The sequence below is a fragment of the Megascapheus bottae genome, chromosome 16 (genome assembly GCF_031878675.1).
Source record: "Megascapheus bottae isolate mThoBot1 chromosome 16, mThoBot2.hap1, whole genome shotgun sequence".
Lineage (NCBI taxonomy): Eukaryota > Metazoa > Chordata > Mammalia > Rodentia > Geomyidae > Megascapheus > Megascapheus bottae.
The window spans coordinates 38,021,201-38,048,795 of NC_143524.1; the positions used below are offsets into that span (position 1 = coordinate 38,021,201).

Sequence of the window (27,595 nt, forward strand, 5' to 3'; positions counted from 1 at the left end):
CTGTCCTAGCTGGGGTGACTTGCACGCACTGCCACATCTATCTTCTTGCATTGTGATTGAGTTTCCTGAACTTTTCTGTTCTGTTTAGTCTGGAACCTTGTTCCTCCTGACTGAGTCTTCTAAGTAGCCAGAGTTAGACATGAGCCATGGGCATCTTTGCTCTTCTCTTTTTTGCTTTAGAGTAAATGTATTCATTAATAGGGATACATTGAATGAGGTTTTTTTTCTTTTTTTGCCAGTCCTGAGACTTGAACTCAGGCCCGGACAGTTTCTAAGTTTCTTTTGCTCAAGACTAGTGTTCTACCACTTGAGTCACAGAGCCACTTTTAGCCTCTTCTGTTTATGTGATACTGAGAAATCAAACCCAGGACTTCCTGTATGCTAGACAAGTGCCCTACCACTGTCACATTCCCAGCTTGGGTCTCTTTTAAAAACACATAAAAATGTATTGTAAATTTGATGTACATAGGGGCTACAGTTACCTGAGTCAGATAAATAATAACTTTTTTTTTTTTTTTGGCCAGTTCTGGGCTTAAGCTCAGGCCTGAGCACTGTCCTTAGACTCTCTCAAGGCTAGAGCTCTACCATTTCAGCCTTAGCACCACTTCCGGCTTTTTTTTTTTTTTTAATGTATGTGGTACTTAGGAATTGAACCCGGGTCTTTGTGAATGCTAGGCAAGCACTCTACCAACTAGGCTAAACTCCCAGCCCAGTAATTTCTTTTTTAAGCTTTTTTTTTTTTTTTTTTTGCTAGTCCTGGGGTTTGAACTCAGGGCCTAGGCACTGTGCCTGAGCTTTCTCAAGGCTGGCACTCTACCACTTAAGCTACAACACCATTTCCGGCTTTTTCTGTATATGTAGTAGTGAGGAATCAAACCCAGGTCTTCATGCATGCTAGGCAAGCACTAGGCCACACTCCCAGTTTATTTATTTATTGAACAATGTCACCACCTTTCCTTGCTCTCTTCCAGTTTTTCCCTCTGGTCTCCATCCATAAATTGTGTAGTACATTTTCAACGTAGTATCTATCTAGTGACTATCATCACTGCTACATTTGTTCATCCTTTGTCTTACAGTTTCTCCCCCCCACACACACTTTGCCCTCCAAAAGGCAGATGAAACAAGACAAAAGGCAAAGAAAACAAACAACAGAAACAAAGGGAAAAAAAACTCTTGTTTCCATTTTCTGGAGTTCATTTTGATAAATATTATTTTATATAGATGCATATAGCTATTGAACCTTTGTGATCCTCTCCTAAGGATATCTTCCCTTTCGTCTTACTCAGAGTGAGTGCCCAGAGACCTGTATAATTTTTCATGTCCCAGTGTGTGCGTATATATATATATATATTTTTTTTCCTTTTACCATCCTGTGTGTTTACTTGAGGTTTAATAGATACATTCTAGTTGGCACAAATGTGGAGAGCCATGCAGCCTATGTCTCCTTGGTTCTGGCTAACTTAATATAATCTTTTTCCTAGTTTTGGATTCCCGATAGTACAGTATCATTCTAATGGATGAGTAGAATTCCATTGGGTATACATACATACGTGTGTGTGTGTGTGTGTGTGTGTGTCTCTGTGTGTGTGTGTCTGTCTGTCTGTCTGTCTGTCTGTGTATTATGATCCGTTCATCCATGAGAGACTTATTCTATATATTATAAAACAACAGTGATTAGGCAATAGTTTAGAGTAAACAGATTATTGATGTTTAATTTAAATTGACATAGTTTTCCTAGGAAGGTGATTTTATCTGAAGGAAATTTTAATCTTTCAGGTTTTATGCCCTCTTGTGGTAGATGTGTAAATTTCACATTTTCCATTAGTTCGTTTACTATGCATAGACTATTGGGAGAAAAGACTTTAGATAACTTTGTAGATGGGAAACCAAGACCCAGAGATGTTAGAGAATTTATACTGGTTACAGACAGAACTTAGGCAAGCCTCAGAGTTCCTCATACAGTAGTCTCAGAATATGACAGTGGTAATTATATTTTAAATATTATTCTTTGTTTATTATAATAGGTACTTTATAAAGAATAAAAGTTTATTTGGCTCATAGTTCTAGAGGTTAGTTCAAGAACTGATTTGACTGGCCATGTGATAGAGTGCTTGCTTAGCATGCATGAAGACCTGGGTTCAATTCCTTGGTACCACATACATAGAAAAAGCTGGAAGTGGTGCTGTGGCTCAGGTTGTAGAGTGCTAACTTTGAGAAAGCCCAAGGACAATGCCCAGGCCTCGAGTTCAAGTCTCAGCACTGGCAAAAAAAAATCTAATTTAACATTTAGTGGGTGGAGGGATTCTTGATGCACTATAACATGGTAGAGAACATCAAATGATGAGACTGAAAATAAGTGAGCCAGAGAACTTGCCTTTATCATCAGACTACTTCCATGATAACCTATTGATTATAAGTGTATTAACCCATTTATGAACCAGTCACCTGTCCAAAGACCTACTCATTACTTACCTTGAGATCCAAGTTTCAGATTTGTATAAGGGGAACACATGCAGGCCATAATAATTGACATTATATTCTTGAGATTTTCTTGGATTAATTTGGATATATCACTTGTGGGGAGTCATTTTTATTCTGGGTTTTAACTTTTAGTACCAGTCCTCGGCCTTGCACTCAGGGTATGGGCACAGTCTCTGAGCTTTTGTACTCAGAGCTAGTGTTTTACCTTTGTGAGTCATTGCACCATTTCTAGCTTTCTCATAGTAAATTGGAGATAAAGGAGTCTCATAGACTTTCCCACCTAGGCTGGTTTTGAACCTCAGTCTTCAGAGCTCAGTGTCCTGAGTAGCTAGGATTACAGGCGTGAGCCACCAGTGCCTGTCTATTTTTATTTATTTACAATTACTGCTGATATCCTTAATTCAGTGGTTTTTTTCTTTGAGTAGAATAGGAGGAGAGAAATAGAAAAGTTAAGGGCTTAAGTCTAGACTTACAGTATCTATAACCCCAAACTGAAACTTACCCCTGCCAGTTCAATTTCATTTGTCCTTTTTTTTTTCTTTTTAATGGGTTATGGGGCTTGAACTCTGGGCCTGAGCACTGTCCCTGAGCTCTTCAGTTCAAGGCTACTGCTCTACTCCTTGGGTCACAGCTCTACTTCTGATTTCTAGTGGTAACTGGAGTGTCAAGGACTTTAGTGCCTGGGCTGGCTTTGAATGACAATCCTCAGATCTCAGCCTCCTGAGTAGTTAGGATTACAGGCATGAACCACCAGGCCTGGCTCATTTGTCATGTAAGATTATTTTTGTTTCCATAGAAAAACCCTTAAAATTCAGCTTGGAACATTGATTTTACTTTCTTTTTGAAGCACAGAGGGCAATATATTTCCATCATGTAATAGATACCTCGAGTTTAGATTTCAGTGTCTTTCCTATCTGTCAGGCTATAGGAGAGAGATTGCTTGCAACTTCAGTATTATTTTGGAAGAACACTTTTATTAGAATAAATTAGTTGTACAGTTTGGGGGACTTGTTATTACCTTCTTTTCTTTTTTTTTTTTTTGGTCGGTCATGGAACTTGAACTCTGGGCCAGGGCACTGTCCATGAGCTCTTCAGCTCAAGGCTACCACCCTACCCCTTGAGCCACAGAGCAGCTTCTGGTTTTCTGGTGGTTAATTGGAGATAAGAGTCTCAAGGACTTTAATGCAGGGGCTGTCTTTGAACCTGCTTGTTTAGTTATTTCCTTCCTTCCTTCCTCCTCCCTCTTCCCCCTTTCCCTGCCCTTCCCTCCCTTCCTCTCCTCCTTTTCCCTCCCTTCCTCCCCTCCCTTCCTCTCCTCCTACACTACCACCTCCTCCTCCTTCTCCTTCTCCTTCCTTCCTTCCTTCTTCCCTCCCTACCTCTTTCCCCGCCCCTTCTCTGTCTGTCTCTCTATCTTTCTTGTTTTCTTATTTATTTTTGCCAGTCCCAGGCTTGAACTAGGGCCTGAGCACTGTCCTTGTGCTTTCTCAAGGCTAGAGCTCTACCACTTGAGCCGCTATACCACTTTCAGCTTTTTCTATGTATGTGGTACCCAGGAATCAGCCTGGGTCTTCATGCATGCTAGGCAAGCACTAGGCCAAACTCCTGGCCCTTTATTACTACCTTTCTATACATATAATATAGTGCATCCGCATTTCCCTTTCCTTATTCCACTCACCTTTCTTAAAATAATTCCATCAGGTTTCATTGTTCTATTTTCATACATACAAACACTTGACCACATTATTTTGTACCCAATGGAGGAATACTTCTGTTTCTTTATAAATTTAAGAAATGTTTAACCTGTATATCACTCAGATATTTATTTGGAAATGAAATTTAGTGTAAGTGTATTCAGATATTTTAGTAACTTAAAACTGATCAGTTTTCTTTCTTCCTTTCTTTTTTTTAATAGGGTCAGGAGAAGGTCTGGGAAAAATAATCCAGAGATTTCCACAGAAGGACTGGGATGATACACCTTTTCCACAAGGAATTGAATTGGTAAATTATTATTATACTTTTATGATATTTTTCTTTTTTTAAATATTGAATTTCTGTTTGTTAAATATTTTGATATTCCTGCAACATTTTTCAAGAAATAATCTACTTCTCTCTTATGTCACCAAATCTATTGATTCTAGAATGTTGGTTTTGCATTCTTATTTTTCCCAGTAAAGGTAAAATTTATATATTCAGAATCATAAAAACTCTGATTAATAAAAATCTTAGCCTAAATAGTTTGTATATCACTAAGCAAATATTATATTTTCTCTGAAAATTCCCAGGTTTTTGTTTTCGTTTTTTCCAGTCCTTGGGTTTGAACTCAGAGACTGGGCACTGTCCTTGAACTTTCTCAGGGCTAGCACTCTAGTACTTGAGCCACACCACTACTTCTGGCTTTTTCTGTTTATGTGATACTGAGGAATTGAACCTAAGGGCTTCATGCACACTAGGCAAGGACTCTACCACTCTGCCACATTTCCAGCCAATTCCCCAGGTTTTTGTTGTAGTGAAAACAAAGCAATAACATAGACAAAGAAGAAACTGAATGTTCAGCCATGCACCCGCACTGTGGCTCACACCTGTAATCCTAGCTACCCAGGAGGCTGAGATCTAAGGATCGAAGTTCAAAGCCAGCCTGGGCACTAAGGACCTAGAGACTTTTATCTCCAACTAACCACTACAAATGTGCAACTGGCCCCTTTGCTCAAGGGCTAACTCAGGGACAGCACCCAGGCCCAGAGTTCAAGCCCTAGGACTGACAAAACAAAACAAAACAAAACACTGAATGATCATTTAATGGTTACCATTTATGGTTTGAGTTGGTCTTGAAATCACAGGAACTGTTGGGAAGAAAAGTGTTCATATGTGTATATTTACCTAAACATGTAAATGTCCGCTTTTTCTGCCCCCTCCTCACTCATACACACCCACACACTCCTCTTTCTTCTTTCTCTTTATTGTAATTGAAGAACAAATCTTCAAAGTCATATTTGGAAATTTTTTTTTTTTTGCCAGTCCTGGGCTTAAGCTCAGGTCCTGAGCACTGTCCTTGGACTTTCTCAAGGCTAGAGCTCTACCACTTGAGCCTCAGCACCACTTCTGGCTTTTTTCTATGTATGTGGTACCGAGGAATCGAACCTGGGTCTTCATGCATGCTAGGCAAGCACTTTAACCACTAGGCCAAACTCCCGGCCCCATATTTGGAAATTTTTAATGACCATCTTTCTGGTTCTCTTTTTTACCACCTTCCATGAGTCTGCCATGGCATTAAGGTAAACAGAATGACCTGGCTGTTATAAACTACATACAACCATTAAATTCCCATTGACTGGCTATCAAAAAAGGAAACTTGTACTCTATGTAGTAAAACTGCCAATGTTCAGATGCTCTTAAGTGCCTGTACAATAACAGGTGGAGTTATGTCCTGCTGGATTAGGAGGTATCAGTGGTAGACAACTTTTTTTATTTATGACTTTCTTAGATGACTTCATGACAGATTAACTCACTCACTCACTCACTCTCCCTCTCTCTCTCTCTCTCTCTCTCTCTCTCTCTCTCTCTCTCTCTCTCTCTCTCTCTCTCTCTCCCTCTCTCCCTCTCTCCCTCTCTCTCCCTCTCTCTCCCTCTCTCTCTCTCTCTCTCTCTCTCTCTCTCTCTCTCTCTCTCTCTATCTCTCTCTCTCTCTCTCTCTCTCTCTGTCTTTCTCTCTTTCTTTCTTTCTCTCTCTTTTTCTTTTGCCAGCCCTGGGCCTTGAACTCAGGGCTTGGGCACTGACCTTGGGCTTTCTCAAGGCTAGAGCTCTACCACTTGAGCCACAGCACCATTTCTGGCTTTTTACTATGTATGTGGTACCAAGGAATCAAACCCCGGTCTTCGTGCATGCTAGGCAAGCACTCTGCCACTAGGCTAAACTCCTGGCCATATGACAGATTCTTAGCATAGTATTTCAAAGTTTTATGGGCTAGATTAATACTTAAATATTTAAAATGTTAGATTATATTGTAAGTTTTCTTAACTTTTCCCCCCTAATTGCTAATAGTTCTTATTCTTTATTATCTATCATGCTTCATCAAGTACAAAATAAATTTATTATATATTAAATCACATTACAACAAAATAAATTACTGCTGGGCCTGGAGTGTAGCCTAGTGGCAGAGTGCTTGCCTAGCATGCATGAAACCCTGGCTCAATTTCTTGGTATGGCATGCATAGAAAAAGCCAGAAGTAGTGCTGTGACTAAAGTGGTAGAATGCTAGCCTTGAGCAAAAAGTGTCCAAGAGCAGTGCTCAGGCCCAGAGTTCAAACGCCAGGACTGGCAAAAAATAAAAATAGGAAGAAAAAAAATGACTACTAATTTCTTGTGGTCTCTTAAAATTATTTATTGCCTTGTGTTATCTTTTTTTTTTTTTCTGTCGTTTGTGGGACTTGAATTCTGGGCCTGGGTGTTGTCCTTGAGTTCTTCAGCTCAAGGCTATCACTCTACCACTTGAGCCACAGTACCACTTCTGGTTTTCTGGTGGTTAATTGGACATAAGAATCTCACAGATTTTTGTGGCTGGCTTTGAACCATGATCCTCAGATCTCAGCCTCCTAAGTAGCTAGGATTACAGGTGTGAGCCACTGTACCCAGCATGTTATCCTTTCATGTATTTGATATTTGTAATTCTGTATATAACCAGCAATAATTTAAACAACTGTACTGTACTCCTATTGTGTCAAAACCAAAGACAGAAATAATGAAATATTACTCTAATTTGGCCCATTCCCTTAAATGTTTATTGATTGTAGTGCAGGTAGTGACTTGTTTTGTGTGTACAGGGAAAAGTCATTTTCTTTACAACACAGAATGACTTTTAGTGTATAACATTAATTAATTCCTAGCAGTTGTATAGCATGGATAGACTATCATTTACATGATAGTAACTTAGAGAATTGGTAATCATGCATTAATTTACAAGTAAGTAAACCAAGGCTTAGCAAATTTAAATAATTTTTCTAAGTTCTGACAGCCAAGATACAGAAGAACTAGTATTCCAGATAAGGTCTTTAACTCTTAGTTTTAGTCAGGATGTGAGAATATTCTAGAAATGACATTTGAAGGTACATTAACATTTATATTTTAGTTGAAATACAGGATCTGAAAATAGAGTTCTGTAATTTGGAAGAACTGAGGTTACAAAAATGTTAAGAGGGGCTGGGAGTTTGGCCTAGTGGTAGAGTGCTTGCCTAGCATGCACGAAGACCCCGGTTCAATTCCTTGGTACCACATATGTAGAAAAAAGCTGCAAGTGGTGCTGAGGCTCAAGTGGTAGAGCTGTAGCCTTGAGAAAGTCCAAGGACAGTGCTCAGGCCCTGAGCTCAAGCCCAGGACTGGCAAAAAAAAAATGTTAAGAGAATGCTGCTTGGATTAGTCACTTTTGTATAGTTATAATGAAATACTTGACTTAGGCTACTTGAGAAGAAAAAGGTTTATTTAGCTCGTATGTTTGTAAGATTATGGTATATAGTATATAGATTCTATGGCATGGAAAAAGGGCAGTTGATTTCACTATCTGGCAACACAGATAGCAAGGGTAAGAAGGCCTGCAGGAGCCAAGCAGTTGATTATAACTTATAAAAAGGTCATAGATAGGGCTATGCTAGACTTGCTCCCTTTTTTTGCCAGTCCTGACACTTGAACTCAGGGCCTGGGTACTGTCCTTGTCCTTGGACACTTTTGCTTAAGACTAATGCTCTGCAACTTGAGCCACAGCACCACTTCCAGTGTTTTCTGTATACGTGGTACTGAGGAATTGGACCTAGGGTTTCATGCATGCTAGGCAAGCATTCTACCACTAGGCTGCACTCCCAGCCTTGCTCCTTTTATAAAATCCTTCAGGAGAACTATCAAAGAGTGTCCTGAGTAATACTACATGTCTCCAGTGAACAAAGATCTTCCGCTTCCCAGTACCACGTCTTTGTGGGCCAAGTTTTGACAACAAACTTTTGGGTGATACCTACATTATATTAGAATCATAGCAGTGTGTTATTGAATGAAGACCAGCTTTACCTAGTTTATCTAGAAATAAATAAGAAGTGCACAGAATACTATATTGAAATTACTTCCTGTTGCCATCTTTTCTTAGGTACCACATATATGATGTAGATAAATTCTAAATGAAGGAAAAATAACTTTAAGCATTCATCCACTAGTAAATTGAATCTCAAATGTAATTTAGAGGAACTGAATTCTTTCCATTTTTACTTAAAGAAGTTACCTTCTTTCTCTTCTATTTAGAAATGGTGAACTTTGATTTGGAATGATTTTAAAAATAAAATTATGAAAATAAGTGAAACCAAACATAATGACTTCTTTTTCAGTTCTAGGATATTTTTGTCTTTTGCTTTTTAGGCATACACAGTAACCACAGACAGTCATATAAATAAAATTGAAAGTTAATTTTAGTAATAGTATTTCAAAGAAAATTAAAGAATTGCTTTCCAAAGGCATTCTATCGCTAGCAATGTATTCATGATTATGAGAAAAAATGTTTTTATTGGCTGGACGTTAGACATCAATAAAACAGTATTGTGGCACTAGCTCCTTTTTAAGGTACCCTGTCTCAAAATTGAATCATTTTATTCTGTAATTCAGAATTTCTTCACTGAGGCATTTGTACCTACCTAATTTTCTTAGAAGACAAAAGAACCATGATTATCTTATGGCTTGAAAAAGAATAAGCAGTCAGAATTTCTAAATTTTAAGTTCTTAAGAAATTAGTTAAATTATATATACTGATTTGATTGTCTTTTTAGTATAGGAAGAAGAGAAAAATAAACCGTATTTAATGTTCTGCAGATGTAACTAAGAAGTATATTGAATGCTGTTTGAGGGCAAAGAAGTAAATGTTCCATGCTATGCTTTAAGCTATTTAAAATATGGTGAATTGAACACATGGGGTAGCAGCTATTCATCTCATATAGAGATACAGTTTGGTCTGGGAATTAAGTTTAGAGAACACAGAGAATTTTCTTAGCATGACAGAGAATGAGAAAGGTAGTAACATTACACGACAGAATTAGAGCCTTTTATGTAAGAAGATGAAATGCAGCAGGTGAACATGTAAATTCTTGCATGTGGGTATAAAAAGCCAGCTGGGCAAATGATCATTTAAAGTAAAGATAGGCAAATAATATGCTAGCCAGAAAGAGTTGAGCACTACATGAAAATAACTTCCAAAAATTATAAATGAAACCAAAGAAACTTATTGTAGGTAGCATCTAAATCACGAGCCTCAGATCTCAGCCTCCTGAGTAGCTAGAATTATAGGCATAGGCCATTGGCACCAAGCATAAAGTGATACTTTTTTTTCTATGTATGTGGTACTGGGAATCGAACCCAGGGCTTCATGCATTTCATGCATGCTAGGCGAGCACTCTACCACTAGGCCAAACTCCTGGCCAAAGTGATACCTTTTTATTTTTGGTTGTGGGACTTGATCTTGGGGTCTCTTTGTGCTAAAGGCTAGCAGCTCTACCACTTTGAGTCAGAGCCTTGGTTTTGGTTTTTGAGTGGTTAATTGGAGAGAAAAGTCTCAGGGAGACTTTTCAAACCATGATCCTTAGATCTCAGTCTCCTGAGAAGCTAGGATTACTAGCATGAGCTACTGGTGCCTGGCCAAACTATACTCTTTTTTGTTTGTGTGAGTCCTGGGGCTTGAACTTGGCCTGGGTGCTGTTCCTGAGCTCTTCAACTCAAGGCCAATGCCCTACCTCTGAGCCACAGTCCCACTTCCTGTTTTTTTCTAGTGATTAATTGGAAAGAAGAGTCTCATGTTCTTTAGTGCCTGGGTGGCTTTGAACCTCCATCCTCAGGTCTCAGCCTCCTGACTAGCTAGGGTTACAGGCATAAGCCACTGTGTCCTGCTTCAAACTGTACTTTTTTTATAGTTTCTCTTTCCCTGTTCTTGGTCTAATGAAGTTTTTAGCTGATTTAGTCGTCCTATTTGGTATATGAAATATGCCAACATTCTTTTGTTTGAGTTTGTGTTCTTTGAAGATCAATGTAGAACTTGCAGAGTTATGGATATTACTATGTATGGATATCTCCTATATTTTGGCCTAATCTAACGCACCTTTAAGCAAGCCAGAATAACTTGCAACCGTGTTTTGAAAAACTGAAGTATTTGGTGGCCTCTAGTGGTACATCTGTGTTTACAAAAAGTCACTAATATCACCAATATACAAAACTTTTATGAGAAAATAACTAAAATGGCAGGATAGATAAATGTGTGTATTTATTGAAGAACAATTTTATTCTTTGGAAGATAAAATTTATTATAAATCTATCAGTGATGTAGCTATCCTATTATAATAAAGTATCACAGCAACATTATTATTATTATTAATAATTTTTCTTTGCCAGTCCTGGGGCTCAAACTCAGGATCTGAACACTGTCCCTGAGCTTATTTTTGCTCAAGGCTAACAGTCTACCACTTGAGTCACAGTGCCATTTATGCCTTTTTCTGTTTATGTGATACTGAGGAATCCAACCCAGAGCTTCATGCATGCTAGGCAAACACTCTACCACTAAGCCCCATTCCCAATCCCAACAATAACATTATTACTATTACTATTACTATTATTGTTATCCTTTTTTCCAATCCTTAGGCTTGAACTCAGAGCCTGGGTATTGTTCTTGAGCTTTCTCAAGGCCAGTGCTCTACCACTGGAGCCACAATACCACTTCTGGCTTTTTGTGTATGTGGTATGGAGGAATTGAACCTAGGGCTTCGTGCATGCTAGGCAAGCACTCTACCACTAGGCCACATTCCTAGCCCCCATCAATAACATTATTAAGACTACTTCCTTTCCTTAAAGAAATGGTTTGGGAGGTGAAAATGAGGGAGAAGATAACACTGTTCAGAAAGAAATGTGCTCATGACCTTCCTATGTAACTGTAACCTTTCTGTACATCATTTTTCCACGAAATTTTTAAATGCTTTGGAAATTATATACGTATATACTTTTGACTGGGGTATGACCGACAGGATCTTGCTATATAGCCTAGACTGGCTTGGGACTTGAAATTCTCCTGCCTTAGCCTTCTGAATGCTGCAATTGCAGATATGTACCCACCAGGCCCAGCTCACATATAACTTTAAGTATTTTTATGTAGGTTGTACTTAATGTTTGGTAGTACTTCATTATTGCATTGCACTGAAATGGGAAAATGAAACAAAGCAGTAGTAATAATTTCTGACATCTTATGTATAATGAAAGCTAAAATATGATTTATATTTTATGTATTATAAAGATAAAAAGTCCTTTATTTCTGTTTTCTTATTATGATTGGTTTTTGCTTATTAATATTATTATTGTTATGGGGATTGAACTTAAGGCCTGGGCAGTGTCTCTGAGTTTTGTGCTCAGGGCTGGTACTCTACTACTTGAGTTTTTTGATACTTAATTGGAGATGAGTCTCACAGACTTTTCTGCCTGGCTGGTTTCAAACCACTGTCCTCAGTCTCAGCCTCTTGAGTAGGTAGGATTACAGGTGTGGGTCAGTGGCACCTAACCTGTTTATTTCTTTAAACAACTAATTCTGGGTAGTGGAAGATACTTTATGTTAGGTCAAGAATTTTTCGGAATCTGGATTATAATGTAGAAATTTAGATACCATTTAAAAACTTGGTAAAATACATATAAAGTGAATATTTGAAAAAGCTAATAATGCTTAGGAAAGTTAAATTTAAGTGCAGAACTTAATTTCCACTCATTCTAATAAAATTCAGACAAATTTAATAGCGTACCCAGTGTCATATAGTTAGTTGCTAAGCTCATGAAACCTTAGTTTTTTTACTTTTTGTTAAAGCTTTTTAAGAACTAAAACATTTTGTTTATTGTAATAGGGCAAGCTGATTTAAATTTTTTCCCCTGGTACTTAAAAAAAGATTTTAAAAATAGGATAAACCTTGAATTCTAGTTAGGAGAATCTTAGTAGCATTAGGAATTCATCAATAAAGAAGTGCTTTAACATTAAAGTCAGAAGAGTTTAATGATATGAATTCTTGGTACTTAAGTTGTTGAGCTTTTATTTATTCATTTTAATACTGGGATTTGAACTCATTTGCTTGACTTGTGTGACCAGTGCTGTACTATTTGAACCACACATCCAGTTTAACATTTTGCTGATTAATTGGAGATAAAGTCTATTAGATTTTTTTTTCTCCTTACCTGGCTTCAAAGTGATCTTCCAGGTCTCAGCTTCCTTAATAGCTAGGATTAAAACTGTGAGCCAGTGGTACCCATCTCACAGCTTCATTTTTTCTTTCCAAGATGTCTCATATTCACAATATTCATATTCTGTATTATCTATGGACTCAGGAATAGTTTTCTTATGATACTCATAGTGCTTTAATGACAAAAGATTGAATTTTATTACTGGATTTATAAGTGACTGGCTTTACTAAGGATATTAGGATACTTAGTATTTCTCTCCAATTTAGTATTCTGTTCTTGGTTTGGAAAGAGGAATAACTTGCTATAAAACTTGGATGGAAAGTGCTATATATTAGTGAATTAATTATGGGCTTTTCCTTTGTAAATGACTTTTTCTACAAACTCCTGATAATTATGATGAGCTCTGGATACCTATCTTTCTAGCAGCTAGAGAAATGGAGGAAAAGACGCAGAAAGGCTCCCCTGCTCCTAAGTAACGCCTTCTATTAATTCTACAGATTGGAGATTTCCTGGCTCCCTCCCTCCCTCCCCCTCTCTCTCCCTCCCTTCTTCACCCTCCCTCCCTCCCTGCTTCTCTGTCTCCCTGCTTCTCTGCTTTCCTCTGCCTCTGTGCCCCCACTCAAGCTAGTTGAAATGTGTTGGCCTGACTATATCAAATTATTAATTATTTTTATTGTCATATGATATGAAGTCAACAAATGATAGAAATCAGTTTCTTAGCTTAAAATAGCTATTACACATTTAATATTTAAGCTATTCCATATGAAGTCATTTTAAGTATTTTATATAGTATACAGTATTCCATAAAAGGACACACATTTTGACTATAATTAAAGCAAGATAAGTACAAATATAAATATTTTTGTGTTTTTAAACTAATACTGTAACTGATCAGTTGCTTAACTGGTCTAGGCTTTTCAACCTGTGACTTTGTGGCTATACTGGGATTTGAACTTAGGGCCTCATGCTTGCTAGGCCTGAGCTTTCTACTTGAACCATAGGGTCTTATTTTTTCTGGGGCTATGTTGGACCACAATCTTCTTTCTTAAACATGCCACATAGCTGTGACCACAGTTGTATACCACAATACCTAGTAGGTTTTTTTCTGTTGTTGTTTGTATTTCTTTTTGTTTTATTTTTGGTCAGCATGAAATCTTACTAACATTTTGCCCCCAGATAACCTCAAGCCACTCTTGTTTTGATCTTCAGTGATACTTGAGCAGCTCAACTTTGGACTTTCAAAATTGTTGTAAGACTTTGGATAACTCTCTTAAATAGTTTTAAGTGCTGAGTTGCATGGACTGTTGGTCCACGTCTACTCAGGAGGCTGTGACTTAAAGATCACTCTTATCTTGGCCAGCTGATTAGCAAAAGCCAGGAGAGGAGGTGTGACTCAAAAGGAAAAGTACCAGCCTTAAGCAAAAAATCCAAGTGTAAGAGCATCAGGCCTTAAGTTCAAATCCCACTATTGGTACAAAAAGAATTTTGAGTCCTGAGAACAGATAAGCCACCCTTAAGGCATTACAGTTTTTGAATGATACCCTGAGGCAGTTGGTTTGGGCCATCCATATGTTGAGGTACTGAAATCTTTGATTGTGAGCAGACTTGTGATTTGCCATGATATACTATGTAGATAACATAGTATATGAATATATAGTATATGTATATATACTAAGTAGATATTTATATATACTATGTATATAGTATATATATGCCACAGTATATGTGTATGTATATATAACAAGTATATATACATATATATCTACACTGTGTTATATATACACGTGTATGTATATGTACATCTATGTTCATATACATATACGTTTATGCATCTATATATGTGTGTACCTATATATGCATATACACATATACATATATGCATCTATATATGTGTGTACATATATCTATGCTATGTTATTTACATAATATATATCCATATACTACATGTATATTAATGCAACATTAATTGAGCAAAGGTTGGAGAGTACTATGATTTAATGTATACCTCAGATTTATAGTAAGAACAGCTTAGTACTGGCATAATAATAGACCTGAAGACTAATGTAATAGACTAGAAGGTCCAGAAATAAACCCATATACTTACAGTCATCTGATTATTTGACAAAGAACCAAAAATATACATCAGAAAAAGGACAGCCTCTTGAATAATTGGTGTTTGAAAAACTGGATATCCATATGCAGGAAATTAAAATGGATCCCTATCTGTCACCTTGCACCAATATCAACTCAAAGTGGATCAAAGACCTCACCATCAGACCTGAAACTTTGATATTACTGCAAGATGGAGTAGGAGAAACATTAGTACTTACCAGCATATGTAGGAACATTCTGTCTTGTTTTCAAAGATGTTTGAAATTTGTTGTTTTTTTGTTTGTTTTAGTTTCACCCATCTGTGGGAATTTGTTGTTTTTTGTTGTTTGTTTTACTTTCAACAACCCATGGAAATGGAGATAATCTAGTTTACTGTGTCAGTGAATATATGAAATCTTGAGATTTTTCTACCTAAACAGTGGATCAAGAAGATCCAGAGGAGGGATGACGGAACTTTTATGCAACTGTATTTGCTTGCACTATGTTTTGGCCATTTTAAGGTATAGTGTGTTTATGCACAACTGAATACACAAATTTTCTAATGTCTTTGAGTCTTCAGTAGAGATAAGATTTAGAATATAACAAAGTGTTCGATGGTAACATATATGTATTTTCTTTAAGGAAATATATATCAGTCTTTAGTATAGAAAGTTGGGGGGAACTTTTTATGTAGGAGTCATACAAAAAATCTTTGTAATGATTTCATCCCAATTCCAGAAGGTTTAGGTCATATATGATTATTAATGTAATACATTAGTTGCTCTAGTTCTGCATTTTTCCTTTTCTAGTCATGTAACTTCCCATTTCATGTCTGTTCTTGTCTGTTCTTAGCAGTTGATCTTTTTATACAAACACAGGCAGTAAAACAGCCAACCTCTAAATTCCTACACCTTCAGCCCATCTTACTTCAGGCTGTATTTCTTTGAAACATTTTGTAAGTCTGAACTGTTATATTTAGTTACAGTTACTTTAAAGTAACTTTAAAACAATTAACCAGTTATTCCTAGGAGAATCATTTAGAATTGTGTTTCTCCTGGCCCAGCTGGTAAGCTAATTTCAGATGTTTGAGATTTTTTATTACATTAGCAACCTATTTCAAAAACATTGATTTCTGTATTAGGTTAACACTCTGTGCTGTGACAACAAGCCCAATAGTTTCAGTGACTTACACAAGGAAAGGTGTGTGTGTGTGTGTGTGTGTGTGTATGTATGTATGTGTATGTGTGTATGTGTGTATGTGTGTGTATGTATGTGTTTAATGGAACCATTTAGTTTGGGAGAGGGAAAGATAACCTTCCATTAAGCAATTCATGACATTGTGTCTACTGGTATCTGTTCTAGAGCCTCAGGTACCTCTTCCAGCTAATGGTTTTGTATATGGACAGTCAATGAAGAGTATGAAAATTTTGAAGGAGGTTTTAGGTTAGATCTAAAGGTGCCAGTGGCTCACACTTAATATCCTAGCTGTGTAGGAGCCTGAAATCTGAGGATTATGGTTTGAAGATAGCCTGGGAAGAGAAACTCAGAGGATCTTATCCAGTTAACTACCAAAAAGGCAGAAATGAAGGTATGGTTCAGTAGTAGAGCACTAGCCTTGAGCAGAAAGCTAATCAAGAATGAGACTTTGGCAGGTTGAGGAGCTCACACCTGTAATCCTAGCTACTCAGGAGGCTGAGATCCGAGGATCCTGGTTCAAAGCCAGCCCAGGCACTAAAAGTCCGTTAGACTGTTATCTCCTGTTAATCACCAGAAACCTGAAGTGGCACTGTGGCTCAAGAGGTAGAGTGGTAGCTTGAGCTGAAGAGCTCAGGGACAGCGCCGAGGCCCAGAGTTCAAGTCCCACTACCGACCAAAAAAAGAAAAGGTGGGGGGTGAGACCCTGAGTTTAAACCCTTGTAGCAGCAAATAACAAAAAGGCTAGTCTCTTAGTCCTATCTAATGGGCAAAGAAATCATTATGTTTTACATGGGTTTGTCCTCCAAAGGGAGGTGGAAGCTTAGTTATCAGTATGCTTTGCTGGAAGCTTAGCCCTTAATATGACTGTACTGAGAGAGAATTCGATTTGTAAGGAATGGAAACAAGTAGAAAGTGTATTACATCACTGTCCTTGGAAAGGATTAATCCATTTCATAGGAGTATATTAGATCTCAGAGGATTTGATTAGTTACCTGAGATCCAGTTACAAAATGAGGCTACCCCGTGTATTTGGCTTGTTCTACATGTGTTCCTGACTGTTCTTGTACAATCCTCAGATTTCACCCTATTAAGTGGCTAGGATTACAAGGGTAAGCCATCAACACCTAGATTGCCTTGGTTCTTTTTGAAGTATGGTCTTGCTTTATGTTTGGGCCACCTTGAGCTGTAGTCTTTCTATGAATGCTTTCTCTCTGTTGCTATGGATTATGACAGCCACTTTACCCAGTAGTCTTTCTGAGCTCATTTTTATTTTATTTTCATGATAGTTATTTAGAAATGGTTTTAAACCTTTTCATCTAATAATAGCTCATTTGTGATTTTCTATCTCAGTATATGGATATTAATTATTTCCCTGTCAAAATGTTGTTTTGTGTAGAAGCTAATAACTTATATGTTGTTTCTTTCCTTTTTCTTTTTTATTTTTGCCAGTCCTGGGCTTAAGCTCAGGGCCTGAGCACTGTCCTTGGATTTTTCTCAAGGCTAGAACTCTACCACTTGAGCCTCAGCACCACTTCTGGCTTTTTTCTAAGTATGTGGTACTAAGGAATTGAACCTGGGTCTTCATGCATGCTAGGCAAGCACTCTACCACTAGGCCAAACTCCCGGCCCTCTTTTTTTCTTTATGTTGGTCATGGGGCTTGGACTCTGGGCCTGGGCACTGTCTCTGAGCTCTTCAGCCCTAGGCCACTGCCCTACCCCTGGGCCTGGGCATTGTCCTTGAGCTCTTCAGCTCAAGGCTACTCTCTACCCCTTAAGCCACAGCTCCACTTCCGCTTTTCTAGTGGTGAATTGGAGATAAGAGTCTTTGGCCTTTAGTGCCTGGGCTGTCTTTGAACCTCTCGATCCTCAAATCTCAGCTTTCTGAGTAGTTAGGGTTATAGGAGTGAGCCACCATACCCAGCTCATGTTGTTTCTAAGATTTATTATTTCTTGAGCTTAGACTGACCTTGAACTTTTGATTCCCCTGTCTTAGCCTTCTGACTGGTTAGTAGTACAGGCATGAACCACCATTTTGACTACTTTTTACACACACACACAGATACACACACACACATATAGTTATATGTTATTGTCATGTTCTAATATATAGTTATATATAGTTATCATATATGATGTTATCATTTTCTAAGAAGAAAAAAAAAGGACTCTAAAGATTTATCAGGGTCTTTTTTTTTTTCATTAAAAGGATACAGTGCTGTTTAAATGTCTAAATCATGTGCCTCCTAACAGTGTTTATTAAGGAAATAAGGCTAAAGGCCATTATAGAAAAAATGTATTTTGAAAAATAATACATTGCTTTATTTTCAAAACAAATCTGACTTTGTTAAATGGTGCTTTTATAACTTACTGTTTTGAAGCAGTGTAGTAGTGACTAGTGTTTCATTGTCTCACAAGATTATATCACAGGGAGTCAGCAGATTTCTCCCTTCGGTGCTTTTCTTTGATGTCATTTTATGGGCAAAAACTGTATAGACTCGATGGAAGTAGATAAAACATAAAGATGAAGATTCAGTAAATCAGTATCAGCATGAAATAACTGAGGATGGTAGAATTAATAATAAAAAGGAAAATATTCTTAAAAGTTTGAATGTGTAGTCAGTTATTTCATGTTTTTAGGTCAGAATTTGATGATAAAAATTACAGGTTTTTCACAACTACATAGACATAAAAATTTATGACTCTATAGACAAAATGCTTTATTACATAGATTAATATGTATCTGTGATATATAAACCCTCAATCTAATTTTAATTAGGTTCTAAAATCGAAGTGCCAATGTTTGTGTATAGAGATTCCCTTTTTGAATACTTGTTTGTTAAACATATATTTGAAATATGATGTAAAAATCAATGTTAAATTCTTTAATAAAAGCAAAACAAAAAAATATAGGTTTTTTTCCTTCTCCTTTTTGAACTTGATATGTAGTCCAAGATGGCCTTGAACTTGTGATCCTCTGTCTTGGCCTTCCAGGTGCAAGGATTACAGAAATGTACCATTATTCATGGCTATAAACAGTCTTACTCTTTTTTTTTTCTTTTTTTCTTTTTGGCCAGTCCTATGACTTGAACTCAGGGCCTGGGCACTATCCTTGAGCTTACTCAAGGCTAGAGCTGTACCACTTGAACCACAGTACCACTTCCAGCTTTTTCTGTGTATACGGTACTGAGAAATCAAACCCAGGGCTTTGTGCATGTTAGGCAAGTAGTCTACCACCAGATCACACTCCCAGCCCATATAAACAGTCTTAAAATAGTAAAAGTAAATTCTGAGTATGAACTGTTCTTCTTGACTAGTAAAATAGCTATATTGTTTGATTAAAACAGGTTTGCAAGTTTAATGTAGTTTGTAAGTGATTCTAATTATTAGCAGCTTTACAGCATTACGATTTATGTGTTCTGATATTCACACATAAAACGTCATTTCTATACACAACAGTGACTTTGCATCAGTTATATTAGAAGCCATATTCTCTTAGAGATAGTATAGTATTGCTTTTGGAATTTGGGTAAGTAGAAGGAAAAATCTTTTGAAATAAAACAAGCTAAAGCTCTATTTTTTTTTTTTTGGCAGTAGGAAGCTTTAGAAGTATTTTTTTTCTCGTCAAGGAATATAATTCAGGACTTTGGATTTGTTAGGTGACAAATTGCCACTTGAGCTATATCCCCTAGTCCTAGTCTTAAAGGTTATTCCTTGAATTTGTGGTTTTCATGTATGAAATTTGCTACAATTATTCCAATTGCTAACATTAGTTGTGAGAGTTGAATTTTATATTCCTTTTATATTGCAGGAAGAATTCACAATATTGTTCCTTAATGTAAAAAAAAAAAAGACAAAACCCACAAAGCAAGCTGGGTATTGGTACATAATATCTAGAATCTTTGCTACTTAGTACGCTGATATCTGAAGGATCAGGGTTCACAGCCATTCTGGGCAGAAAGTCTGTGAGACTCCTCCTCCTATTAAGCAGCAAAATGCCCGACTGGAAGCAAGGCTCAATTGGCAGATGGCCAGCCGTGGTAAACATGTCAAGTAAGTGGGAGACCCTGAGTTCAAGCCGCAGACCCAGCACAAATACAAACAACTCCTACCCCTCACACCAAATTGTCCTAAATTTTTAGTATGTATGGAAGTTATTATATATATATACGTATATATGTTCTAGCACTTTAACAGTAGCATTTAATATCTCTATATAAAATCTTTTTGCTAATAGAAATCTCTGAATTGTTCATTAATAGTATAATTCAGGCTGGGTGGTGATGGCGGGTGATGGCAGCTCATACCTGTAATCCTAACTACTTAGGAGGCTGAGATGTGAGGATCCTGGTTCAAAGCCCTGCCTAGGCAGGAAATCTGTGAGAATCTTATCTCCAATTAACCACCAGAAAACGGGAAGTGGAGCTGTAGCTCAAAGTGGTAGAGTTCTAGCTTTTCAGGGACAGTGCCCAAGCCCTGAGTTCAAGCCCCATCGCCACCAAAACAACAAGAACAACAACAAAAAGCCACCCATAGTTTATATGTGACAACTTTTACTTTTTTGTTAATAATGATGACTTTAAAATTTACTTTTCAAATTTTTGGTCTTAATAAGAGAAATTTGGACTGAAATCTAGGGCATTGAGGTTTCTTAGGAAAAGTGCCAGGTTACAAGGTTTAAGGACTTAAAGAAGATATATAACTCATCTTGTCTAACTAACCTGAATGTTTCATCTAATGCTTTAGAAAGTCAGATGTACTTTCAGGCCCAGAAATTTTACGACATAGTTTCTTGATGAATACAAGTTTCATATAAAGTTGATGGTGACTGTTTTTAAGATTATAGTTGGGATGACACATCAGCCAGGAATCTTGTTGGATAATGAATATAGGTTTTGGTGAGATTTGCTTTTTGTTATGGTTTCCAGTTTTATGGTTATTGTCATCTGTGAAAAGACCTATGGAACTGTGACATTTATGTTAGAATAAGAAGAGATGTAGCTGGGTGAGGTGGCTCATGCCTGTAATCCTAGCTACTTTGGAGGCTGAGATCTGAGGATCGAAGTTCAAAGCCAGCCCTGGCACTAAAGACAGTGAGGCCCTTATCTCCAGTTTACCCTAGAAAACGGGAAGTAGGGCTGTGGCTCAGGGGTAGGATGATAGCCTTGAGCTGAAGAGCTCAGGGACTGTGGCCAGGTCCAGAGTTCAAGCCCCATGACCCACCAAAAATAAAAAAATGTTATTTCTGAAGCAGTAGTCACCACGTGTTTCAGCTTCCTGATATTTATGTAATAAAACTGTTTTTATATTGTTAAGTGGAATTACATCATGGAATATCACTCCTGTATATAATATACTTGTAGTCTGATTTTTATTTACATATGAACCTATAGATTTACATATATGTTTGTTTTGGGTCTGGGATCCATATATGAGAGAGAACATGCATCTTTCTGAGTCTGGTTTATTTTGCTTAATATGATTTTATTTTTTCAGATCGAGGCCTGTTCCTTGAAGATAACATATATACATATATATGTGTGTACATAGGTATATACATGAACTACATTTTCTTGATTTATTCGTCAGTTGTGTGGAACCTGTTTCTGTAATTTAGCTATTGTGAATAGTACTGCAGTGAACATGAGTGTACAGATGTCATTATCATCATGACATATTCTATCAGAAAAATGCCAGAGTTGCTATTACTGGGTCATAAAGCAGTTTTCAATGTTTTGAGAAACTTCCATACTGACTTCTATAATGGTTAAGTTAATTTACATTCCCACCAATAATACTGAACATTCTTCATGTATTTATTGGCGATATTAGTACTTCTGAGAAATGTTTGTTTAGTTCAGTTATTCATTTATTATTTGAGTTTTTATTAAAGAATTTATTAACATTCATTTTTACATCATATTACAAATGACGTGTTTAACAAGTATTCAAGAAGGGAATCTGTATATACAATCATTGGCACTTAGTTTCAGAGCATAATTAAAATTAGGCTGAGGGTTTGTATGTCATAAATACATACTAATCTGTGTAAAAAACATTATGTCTATAGAGTCATAAGTTTTTATGTGTATGTAATTGTGTTTATATTTTCAATACCATGTCCTTAGCATTGGGTACGTAAATATTGAGTCCTTGCTCTTGTACTGTTTGGATCTAATAGCGACATATTAAGGATACCATGTGCCTTTTGTTCCTTTGGTCTTGACTTATCTCACTCAACATGATTTGCTCTAGATTCATCTACTTCCCTGGGAATGACATTATTTTATCTTGTCTGTTGGCTATGTAGAATTCCATTGTACATATATATACCACATTTGTATCCATTCATCTGCAGTAGGGCATCTGGATTGTTTCCATTGCAATTATTTGCATTCTTGATTCTTAAAACAATTAGTTTTTTAATCTTCTGTGGATTGTTATTAGTTCTTTTGTTAGATGTATAGTGGGAAAAATTTTTCTCCCGTCTATAGGTTGCCTTTTCAGCCTAGTGACTACATATTTTGCTGTACAGAAACATTTTTTTGCTCTAATTGCTATTTTCTGTTTCAATACTTTTAAATAAAGATTCCACATATTAGACAATTTTCTGATAACATGTTAATTTGTCTGGAGACAACCATATAATCATTTAAAACGTGCATGTGTGAGATAGAAGTTTCTGCAGCCTATAAAAGCTTCTTTGGGGGAATAAAAATGATGTGTTGATAGTTCAATGGTAACGTTAAAATTAATGGTTTCCTTATCACACATGAAGCTCTATGTATGGAACTATCTATCATTGGTGCAGGCAAAGAACTCAGGTCAGGTGAGCCCTGAATACTGCTCCTATCCAGTGCAGTTCCTTCCACTACTGTAGGCAATCTGGTCCTCTAGAAAGACCCTTACCTTCTAGCATTTCCTTAAATCACTCCGTACTCATAAGCAGGAAAAAAAGGTCAGTCTTCCTAAGATGACAAGGAGACAACTATTTGTGTAGTATTTTCTATAAGTAGTACTTTCTATAAGTAGCATTTTCTATAAGTAGTATTTTCACACCCACATCTTACTAATTCCAAGAAAACATGCCTACAGTTCCCTCCACTGCTCCCATTATCACAAAAAAGGAGGGAACCGCTGCTTCCTAACTCACTTTCAGTGCATGAAACAACCAAATACTACACCAAAAGACATGTAATAAATGCCATACAATGGAGGTAAGAATAAGAAAAAAAGCAAAGTTATCTTTCATTTGACTTATAGGAAAAAAGAACGCCAGTGTACTTTACTACATAGTAAAATATCAGACAAGTGCACAACATACTGCAGAACTTTAATATGATGTGGTTAAACACAATATTCTCATATTAAACTCTTCAAACATGTAAAAATCATCTTCTGAAAAATCAGTGGGCTTTCTAGTGTAGCTACCTTTGTGTAATTTTATGAAATTTTCCCCTCAATGTCTGACCATGGTCTTGATACATTAGGAAGTTTGATGTAAGAAAATGCATCTCGACAGTCAGAGGCTTAGATTATTATTCCAGTTCCCATCTTCAGAATCCATAATCAGAGGACTGCTCCCCATCCTCATCCTTTACTTCAGTATTTTCCCCAAAGACTTCGCTTCTGGATTATAGTTCTGCATTTTAATATTTAGTCTTTTGGCTATTTTTTTTTTTTTGGTGGGTCATGTGGCTTGAACTCGGCCTGGGCACTGTCCCTGAGCTCTTCAGCTCAAAGCTACCGCCCAGCCTTTGAGCTAAGCCCCACTTCCCCTTTTCTAGAAGTTAATCCAGATAAGAGTCTTAGGTCCTTTTGTGCCCAAGCTGGCTTTGAACCTTGATCCTCAGATCTCAGCCTCCTGAGTGGCTAGGATTACAGACGTGAGCCACCATGTCCGGCTTTTCAGCTAATTTTTTTAGCTTGCATCTCCTCATAATTCTTTTTCGCTGTTTTTGAAGAGCCAAAAGACCTCTATGGAGAGCAGCTGAGTAGGAAAATGGTGAGGTGGTAGGAATCTCGCAGTGGTGATGTTATCAAGATGCTGCTTATCCCTGTGCCTGCTCCTCTGAAGAGCCCTCCCCTCTGACAGTAAGCAGTTGAGTCGTTCTTCTGTGAGGGCAACACGCTGGTTTTAAATTTATGTGGCAGGGGCACTGGGTTTTGGGTTCGCATTTCTATGTAATCAGGCTTCTTAGGAGTCCCGCTGCAAAGGTCCATGGAGTTCTGAGCACTCAGTTTTTCTTCTGGTGTTCACCTTGATCTGCAATCATGATTCTTTTTAACCTGTCAATAAACAGGTTGTCAAGGTTGCAGGAAATGTCTTCTAGTCTGAAGCACTGTGCTGGGGGAGATGCTCCACAGATCTGGATGTGGAAAGTCCCTTGGCTCTCTCTGCTGCTGCTGGAAGCTGGGCCCTTGCTCACTGTGTACTTAGCCTCGGAAGTGTCTTCATTGCCTTTGTGAGCAGGATGCACGAGTCCCTGCTTTTCTGAGTTTATTTCAGATGCTATCCGCAGGGGAACAGCCAGGAACTGGTGATGAAGTATCAAGTATCTGGTCAGAATTCCCAGGCTTATCTACATCCACATCAACTCCTGAAATCGCTTTTTGGAACAGCCAGGAACTGGTGATGAAGTATCAAGTATCTGGTCAGAATTCCGGGGCTTATCTACATCGACATCAACTCCTGAAAACGCTTTTTGCCTTAGCTTATAGTGTAATAGGATGAAACAGTTCACTTTGTCCTTCTTCACGTTCTGCAATGGCAGCTTTCAATTTGACAACAATGCCAAAGATGTTTTTACCTTTGTCAAGCAATTTGCAAATGAATTTTTCATTGTGCAAAAGTCTTTCCTGGTGCCTCAACATCTCCTGCAGCCCCGAGTCTGTGGGGGTGGGGGGGTGGGCGGACTTGAAGTCAAGGGGCAACGAGGACATTCTGCGGGACCTGAGGTTGGCAAGGCTGCGGTGGGTAGTCGGCTTCCTTGGCAGGCCCCACAGAGGGTGTGGGATCCTGGCGACTCCTGGGCACAGGCGGCAGTTACCATTTTCCTGGGAGAATGTACAGAAACATTTTAGCTTGATGCAGTCAAGCTAAATTTCAGTTTTCTGTTTGTTGGACTCCTGGAGTTCTGTTTGAGTTATTATACCAAAAAAGATCTAGTGTTTTCTCTATTCTACCTTATATAAAATTCAGTTTAAGGTTTTTCATGTACTTTGAATTGATATTAGTACACAGTGAGGTATATAGGATTGTTCAGTTCTTCTGCATATGGACATCCAATTTTCCTAGCACCATTTGTTAAAGAGGCTCTTCCTTCTTCCTTCCTCCCTCCCTTCCTTCCTCCCTCCCTCTCTCCCTCCCTCCCTCCCGCTCCCCCCCCTCTTTCTTTCTCCTCCTCCTCCTCCTCCTCCTCCTCCTCTTCCTCCTCGCACTGTTCTTTAGCTCAAAGCTACCTCCCTACCAGTGACCCCACAGCCCCACTTCTGTTTTTCTTGTGATTAATTGGAGATGAGTCTCACATTCTTTAATGCCTGTCCTGGCTTTGAACAGCAATTCTTAGATCTCAGCCTCCTGTGTAGCTAGGATTACAAGTATGAGCCACCTCACCCTGCAGTGGCTATCTTTTCTGTATTGTGTATTATTGAAAATCAGCTGCTTGTAGGTTTATGATTTCACTTCTAGGTCTTCTAATCTGTTCCATTGATCTTTGGACCTGTGTTTGTGTCAGTACAATGTAGATTTTGTTAACAGTTTTATAATATAATTTGAAGTCTGGTCCCACTCAAGATTGTTTTGGCTTTTGTGCTTTTAAAGATTTAAAGCCTTTTGTGCTTTTAAAGATTTTAGGATTATCTTTTCTATCTCTAAGGTAAGATGTTTGAATGTTGATGGGTATTACATTAAATTTGTGGATTACCTTTGGTATACGGACATTATCATGATATTTAGTCTGCCATCCAAGATCATGAAAGACTCTCTTGGTTTTTTTTGTTTTTGTTTTTTGTGTTTTTGGTCATGGGGCTTGGACTCTGGGCCTGGGAGTTGTCCCTGAGCTTTTCAGCTCAAGGCTATACTACTTTACCTCTGGAACCACCATGCCACTTCCCATTTTCTAACAGAGATAAGAGTCTCACAGAGTTTAGTACCCAGGCTGGCTTTGAACTTCGATCCTCAGATCTCAGCCTCCTGAGTTGCTAGGATTACAGGCATGAGCCACCTCACCCAGCTCACACCTATTTTTGGTGATAGTCTTAGGGCTTGAACTCAGAGCCTATGCCGTCCCTGAGCATTTTTTGCTCAAGGCTAGTGCTCTACCACTTGAGTCACTGCTCCACTTCTGGCCTTAGTGGAGATAAGATTCTTATAGATTTTTCCTACTCGGGCTGAATTTGAACCTCAGTCCTCAGATCACAGCCTTCTGAATAGGGAGGATTATAGGTAATGTATCATTGGTACCCAGCTGATTTTTCTGTTTTCTAATGTTAGTGAATTCATTGGATATATTCATTTGTACTAGATTTTCTAGTTTATTATAATACTATTCACTAGCAATAGTTTTGATTTCAAATTCATTGTGTTATCGTCAGTATTTTATTTATTTTAATTTTTTGCCAGTTCTGGGGCCTGAACTCAGGGCCTGAGCACTGTCCTTGGGTTTTTTTCCTCAAGGCTAGCACTCTGACACTTGAACCACAGCACCACTTCCGGCTTTTCTATTCATGTGGTACTGAGGACTCAAATCTGGGTCTTGGTATGCTCGGCAAGCAATCTACCACTAGGCCAAACTTCCAGCCCCTGTCCTCAGTATCTAAATTCATTAAAATTAGAAGGAATAGAATATTGGGATAAAAATATTGACAAACCGGGCCGGGAGTTTAGCTTAGTGGTAGAGTGCTTGCCTAGCATGCATGAAGACCCGGGTTCAATTCCTTGGGACCACATACATAGAAAAAAGCCAGAAGTGGTGCTGAGGCTCAAGTGATAGAGCTCTGGCCTTGAGAAAGTCCAAGGACAGTGCTCAGGCCCTGAGCTCAAGCCCAGGACTGGCAAAAAAAAAAAAAATATATATATATATACATACGTATGTATATATATATCGACAAACCACAAATTTGACAAGAGACTTACAAATAGAATATGTAAAAACTCAAATTCAGCCTTAAAGAATAGAATAACAACCCAGGAGTTTGGCCTAGTGGTTGAGTCTTTGCCTAGCATGCACAAAGAACCAGATTCCATTCCTTGGTACCACATACATAGAAAAAGGTGGAAGTGGTGCTTGAGAAAGCCCAAGGACAGTGCTCAGGCCCTAAGTTCAAGCCCCAAGACTGGCAAAAAAGAAAAAAGAGTAACAACAGAATAATTTGTTTTGAAAATGGGCATATCTATATCCTTAGATCCCTCAGCCTCCCATCCTGGGGCTTGAACTATAGGACTTGGGTGCTGTCCTGAGCACTCTACCACTTAAGCCACATCTCCACTTCCAGCAATTTTTTTTGTTGTTTTTGAGTAATTTATTAGAGATAGGTGTCCCATGGACTCATGAATAGTGTGTGTGTGTGTGTGTGTGTGTGTGTGAAGTGATAGAGTGCTAG

At 37.9% G+C, this 27,595-nt stretch overlaps 1 protein-coding gene and 1 pseudogene across 3 annotated transcripts in view; one reads left to right on the forward strand and one right to left on the reverse strand.

The window, feature by feature from the left end:
- Sbf2 (SET binding factor 2) overlaps positions 1 to 27,595 on the forward strand; it is a 250,978-nt gene that overhangs the window by 45,459 nt on the left and 177,924 nt on the right. For all 3 annotated transcript variants that reach the window (XM_090348160.1, XM_090348161.1, XM_090348162.1), the window contains exon 2: positions 4,397 to 4,482. In XM_090348160.1, coding sequence (XP_090204286.1) covers positions 4,397 to 4,482 — 86 coding nt within the window. The remainder of the gene's footprint in view (positions 1 to 4,396; positions 4,483 to 27,595) is intronic.
- Positions 23,548 to 26,109, reverse strand: LOC150053189 (DNA-directed RNA polymerase II subunit GRINL1A-like; annotated as a pseudogene).